Genomic DNA, 5,951 nt, shown 5'->3' with positions numbered 1-5,951 from the left:
CGGCTCCCTGCTCATGCACGTGCTCTCTTGGAGCCCCGCCCGCCTGCACCCCCACCGGGATTCCTGGCTGGGCTTCCTGGCTGGGTGCTCACCCTCTGGGCGCTGCGTGTAGGTGCTGCCCTCCCACTTCTGAAGAAGGGTGGCCGTGGGCGTGGAGGCTGGAGCCGCTGTGAGGAGAGGGCCGGCCGGCTGGTGGGATGGGGCCATCTCTCTGGGCGGTGGTGCAGCTCTGAAGTCGCGCCAGTCACCAGGGGTAAAGGTGGAACTTGGCATGGAGCTGGGGATGGGACTGAAGCCTGTGGTGGGGCTGAAGCCTGGGGCGGAGGGCAGGAGCTCCGGCACCCCCTGAAAGAGACGAGGTACAGCATTCGTGGGGGAGAGTGAAAACAGCCCTGCCCTCTTCATTCTGGATGGGGTTGGGACTAGAGGGAGTTAGAGGATCCTGAGGGTCAGGGGCGACAATACCTAATTTGGTTCTTACAAGATTACAAGGGACAGTCAGAGAAGTGGGGGGTGGGGGGAGCGGGGGAGGGATCCCTGGTTTCATCTTACCTCCTTTACAGGTGTTGATTTCCCACAAACTGAGAAGAAAAATAAAGAGAGACAGTATGTCACAAATTTCATTTCCTCTCTCAGCCCTGGCGCCCATACTGGGGCCGGCCCTGGGGACTTGTGGTGACATGCTTCAGGGCCTATGTAGTCCCAGGGATGAGAGAGCTACTGATGCAGTGTGACCTCTTACCACCATCCAGGGCCACCTCCCACCAAGGGAGCCCCACAGCGAACTAGGGGGATGCTCACTCCCCTCCTCACTGGTGCGCTGGTGCCTCTTACCACACCGGTGGGTCTTACCACCCGGCCTCTTCTCATGTCCCCACTGGCACCCTTTCCCCTCCCAGAGGCCCCACTCACCAATGGACTGGAGCTTGGGCTTCCACCGTTGGAAGTGGCATGTTAAGCCCATGAAGAGGAGGCATAAAAGGCAGAAACCAAAGAAGATCACCAGGGACAACAGCACTGGGGACAAAGCAGATTGTGATCAGGGCAGGCTGCAGGAGGAAGCAGGGCTGATGGTGGGTGCCGGGGCAAGGTTACGACAGGGCAGGTGAGCATGGGCACCCGGTTATTTCTCCTCACCTGAGTCCGGAGAGCCCCCAATAACTTCACCTGTGGATGGGCACAACTTCGTGCATTCCGTGTTTTTCTCACAACTAAAAGAAGAAATTGCGCAGGTGAGTAGGGGCCCTACCATAGGAATACAGGTTAAAAAATAAAGAAAAAAACACATTGTTGAGGATTCTCTGCTTTACAAGTATTTTAACTACCTCTTGAAAAAGAATGAAAATTAAAACTAGCTTGGGAATTGATGCAAAGGAATGAAACAAATGAACCACAAAATCATCTAATTTAGCCCTAGCTGGTCTGGCTCAGGGGATAGAGCGTCAGCCTGCAGACTGAAGGGTCCCGGGTTCAATTACGGTCAAGGGCACATGTCTGGGTTGTGGGTTCAGTTTCCAGTAGGGGGTGCGCAGGCAGTAGCCAATCAATGATTCTTTCTCATCATTGATGTTTCTATCTCTCTCTCCCTCTCTGAAATCAATAAAAAATATTTTTAAAATAACTTAATTTAAAACTGAAATTGATCTTGAAGAGGCTTTGTAGGAAAACAGTTAAAAGCAGTCAGGGTTGGGGTTTAATTCCAGCCCAGTCATTGGCTAGCAGTGTGACTCCAAGCAAGTCATGTAACGTGTATGTCTCGGTTTCCTCATCAGGAAAACAGGGATCCTACCCACCTATCAGGATTGAGGACTGAGTGAGAAAATCCTGCCTGACATATAGTAAGTGCTCAACAAATGGTAGCTGTCATTGGATTGTTACTTTATCATTGTTCTGCTGAAGAGAATCCTGTGGCAAAGAGAGGTTAAAGAGCTTTTTCTCAAGATGGCACTGCTATAGACAATACCTGACTTTGAGGGAGGGGTCAAACATGCATGTGAAAAATTTAAAAATACACATTGCTGGCCGGCAACAGAGAGCACTCTAGAACAAACACATCTTCCCATGTTGGGAGCGGTCACTGGGCAGCGTGGAGTGATGAGAACTCCATGGGAGGCCTAGAAGGACCTTGAAAATGTGAGTTCTCACCAGGAATCTGAAAGCAGAAAGATTCAGATTCACAAGCTCATGATGAGAACCATATGGGATGGGTGTAAAGCTCTTTCAAGCAGAGACAAAACTTAGCGGGAAAAAGAAGAGTTTCCTGTCAGACATTGTGTAGCTATATATCGTGGTTCTTACAGCTTCGCCAAGTGGATGTCATTATACCCTTACTTTATTTTTTTTAACATATTTTATTGATTTTTAGAGAGAGGAGGGGAGAGGGAGAGAGAGAAACAAACATCAATGATGAGAGAGAATCATTGATCAGCTGCCTTCTGCATGCCCTCTACTGGGGATGGAGCCTGTAAGCCGGGTTTGTGCCTTGACAGGGAATGGAATCGTGACCTCCTGGTTCATGGGCCAATGCTCAGTCACTGAGCCACACTTGCCAGGCATTACCCATACTTTAAAGGTAAAAAAAAACTAAGACTCGGAGATGTTACGTCACGTGCCCAAAGGTGCACAGCCAGTAAATGGCTAGGTTGAGATTTAAACCCAGGAGCTCTCAGAGTTTTTTCTTTGCAAGCAACTATGCAAGAACATCCAGGAGTGAGAAAGCCTGGTCAAAGGGACTGGGGAGGAAATACCATATTGCATGAAACCTACGGTACCATCAACACTAGGAGGCACCGTTATTTGCATAAAACACTCACACAGAGCTACCAGTTAAACCATGCTCCAGCATCCACTGTTGTCAGATGCAGTCTGATTTCAGAGATGTGAATTAATTATAGGCACTGTCACCCAAGAATTTCAATGTCAAAAAAAGAAGAATCTGAATGCCTGAGTTAGGAGAACTACAAGTCCCTGGTGTCTGAGCCTCTATCCCCAAAGACTTCTTAAGATTTGACCGATAAGTTGGGGGAAAGGAGGAGGTCTACCTGCTATCTTGACATGAAGTGTCTCCCACTCAAACAACCAGTGGGAGCCAGAGCACCCTGGGGTGTCCCCCTTGTCCTGCTGGTGGCTCTCACCACAGCCACCCCGTGCCCCCTTGACCCAGTGCCCAGCAGCTGGGAGATACTCACTTATCACAGGGGACGCACTTGTTGTCTTTTAGGAAGAACCCTGTGTGGCAGGTGCACACGGTGTTCTGCTTCGCACTGCCTGTGGAGAGAGGGGCGGCACAGTTAGAGGAGGGCTGGCCTGCAGCCTGAGGAGCAGGGTGGAAGCCGGGAGGGCCCGGGATAGATGGCCCGAGTGGAGGTATCCCCACAGACTGCAGGAGTGGGAAGGATAGAAAGTGCTGCCTCTTGGGGAAGGGGTGCAGAAAGGGGGAGACCCTCCCCCTAAGACAGGGCCCACCCCTGCAATGAGGATGGGGCTGGGGTCAGGAGGGCCATGCTCACAGGAGATTTGCACCGTGCCATTGAGGCAGGGGCTGCAGTTCCGGCACCGGAAAAGAGTGTCGCTCAAAGACTCCTGGTACTGGTTCTTCTTGCAGCCACACACGGTGTTCTGGTCCACTGTGCAAGGAGAAATCTCCACCTGGCCCATTTCTGGTGAGAGGAAGAGATGGGGTAGGAGCCTCTCCTCTCTCTGTGGCACGCACTCACGCCCACCCACGCACTCTATCACACAGGCACACGCACTTCTGCCCGCACCCAGCAGCACAGACTTGCACACCCTTCTCAATGCCCACCTGGCCCATCCTACTTGGAGCCCTTGCCCTCTCCTGAGTCTCACCTTTCCGGCATATGGAGCAGCTGATGCATTGGCTGAGGTAGTTCTCGGAAGCAGTATAGGTGCCATTTTCACACTTCTTGCAGTATGTGTCCCGCCCTGGGGCTGGACAGTCATTGTACCGGTAGGTCCCTGTGATTGGGAGGGTCTGGATTAGGCTGCAGCCGAGAGCTCAAGGAAGGAACTCCATGCTAGGGAAAGCAGCCTGGGCCACCTCTCCAGAGAGGAAAGGAGGGAGAAAATCTCAGTCAGAGAGAAGCGGCTAAGTTAGGAGACTTGGGGACAAAAGGAAAGAAAGTAGCAGGACCCATAACGAGGAGATTCACGGTTACCACTTCCTCCTACCTTTATGGCACTTCGTACAGCAAATGGAGCTATTAAGAGAGTGGGTGTATTTTCCGTGGGGACACTGGCTGTCTCTCTTCTCCCGGGTCCTGGAGTGAGGGACCAGACCAATAACCCCTGAGGGGTATATTTCCACCAACAGCACCAGGAGCACCTGGGGAAGAATCAGTAGAGGAGATCCCATCAGGATCTAAGCTTGAACAGCGGGCACCGTGCAATCGCGTGCTTAATTGTCCTCTAGTTGTTCTGTGTAGTAATGACCTATGTCCCTTCAACTCAAGTCTGGGAGACCCCAGGCCCAGCTGTATCTTTATCCTTATTTCCCCATAGCAGCTAACAGTGTTGGACACAGGGCAGATGTTCAAGGAAGGTGTTTTGTTTTTTTTAATTGGGAACTGATAGGTTACCTCAATTCTGCCCCTTCCTTCCCAATAAGCAGTCCCAAGGATTGAGCTTGTTTCTCCATCTGAGCGCTGTGTTACCACAAAGTGAACGTTCGCAGAGGTGGCCAGGGGATCTGTGCACTTTTCCTCTATTATGTTATACCAGCAACAAGGTTCTCAGTCACATCACAGTGGAATGGAGGTAAGTGATGTCCCTGTGGGCACCACTCCTGGGCAGCATGCAGAAGCAAGAGTTTCTTGAGAAATTTGTATCAAAAACTCACTCAGAATCCCACCCTCAGACTCTATGCCACACCCCTTCCACCACTTAATCTGCACAAATACTCCAGGTCGGCCGGGCCAGTGGGAGGGGAGTCAAAGGATGGGGGGGAGTCCCACCCTCAGACTCTATGCCACACCCCTTCCACCACCTAATCTGCACAAATACTCCAGGTCGGCCAGGGCCAGTGGGAGGGGAGTCAAAGGATGGGTGGGGGGAGAGGGGGGGTGACAAAATTCCCATGAAGACAGGAGTAGGCAAAGGCATGTAGGTTACATGCAGCTGGCACTGGCCAGAGGCTGGGGATCCAGCTCAAGTCTCAGTCAAGTCAGGAGCGAAGGGGGGACCAGGGAGTCCCGAAGCTCTTTGCACACCGAGGCGTTCTGGAAGCCTCGGGGCAAGCCCATGGCAGCTGACTCACTGGCCCATTTCTGGCTTAGATGCCTGGATGGCAAAGCCAGGGGTCAGTGCTGAGCTCCATCCAACCCAGACTTCGCTCTTTGTCAGCCTCTTGCTGGCTTTTCCTAGTTCTCGGTTTTTGTTTCTCTGCTGTAAGAGCTGTTTATGTAAAGAAAAGAGGATGTCCTCAAAGTACATTAAATAATGGGGAGCCACAGACTCATCAGGTCACGGAAACCTCGGCCCGGACAGGAGGGCCTGGCAGCCCGCAGCCCCAGTGGCCCCGCATATCAACAGGCAGTTAGGCAGCTCACACACCTCAGTCACCCCCTGGGAGACGCTGCAGCAACCCAAACGCCCGGGCCTCGGGCATCCACAGGGGAAGCCTCGCTCAGAAACACAGCAGCAAACCCAAGCAGCTCCCCAAGAGGCATGTCCCCCTCCTCAGAGGGCAGCGGCCCTTCCTGGCCCACTCCGGGCGGGTGGGCAGGCAGGCAGGCGCTGCACCATTTCCCCTGAGCAGGACTGGGGCTTCCAGGGCAACAGGAAGAGTGTGAGAAGTTAATGAGAAGAACTTCCTGATCCCAAAAGGAGAGCTTTCCCCGAAGGAGAGCTCAGCACCTAAGGTCGTGGGCACTTGGCATTCCATCCAGGAGGCTGGGAGCTAAGCCAACCAGCAAAGGCAGAGCCAGGAAGAACGG

At 52.7% G+C, this 5,951-nt stretch overlaps 1 protein-coding gene across 1 annotated transcript in view; it reads right to left on the bottom strand.

Annotated features, from left to right (window-relative positions):
- Positions 1-5,951, bottom strand: part of TNFRSF1A (tumor necrosis factor receptor superfamily, member 1A) — a 38,375-nt gene that overhangs the window by 1,225 nt on the left and 31,199 nt on the right. Inside the window, exons 2-9 of the mRNA XM_014545685.1 lie at positions 4,189-4,342; positions 3,847-3,975; positions 3,510-3,659; positions 3,189-3,267; positions 1,138-1,211; positions 913-1,017; positions 553-581; positions 5-345 (exon numbers count right to left, since the gene is read on the bottom strand). Of these exons, the coding sequence (XP_014401171.1) occupies positions 5-345; positions 553-581; positions 913-1,017; positions 1,138-1,211; positions 3,189-3,267; positions 3,510-3,659; positions 3,847-3,975; positions 4,189-4,342 (1,061 nt within the window). The remainder of the gene's footprint in view (positions 1-4; positions 346-552; positions 582-912; positions 1,018-1,137; positions 1,212-3,188; positions 3,268-3,509; positions 3,660-3,846; positions 3,976-4,188; positions 4,343-5,951) is intronic.

This window comes from Myotis brandtii, unplaced genomic scaffold, assembly GCF_000412655.1.
Source record: "Myotis brandtii unplaced genomic scaffold, ASM41265v1 scaffold417, whole genome shotgun sequence".
In the NCBI taxonomy this organism is placed as follows: Eukaryota; Metazoa; Chordata; class Mammalia; order Chiroptera; family Vespertilionidae; genus Myotis; species Myotis brandtii.
The sequence above is the reverse complement of the archived record's forward strand: the minus strand, read 5'-3'. Positions and strand labels throughout refer to the sequence as shown.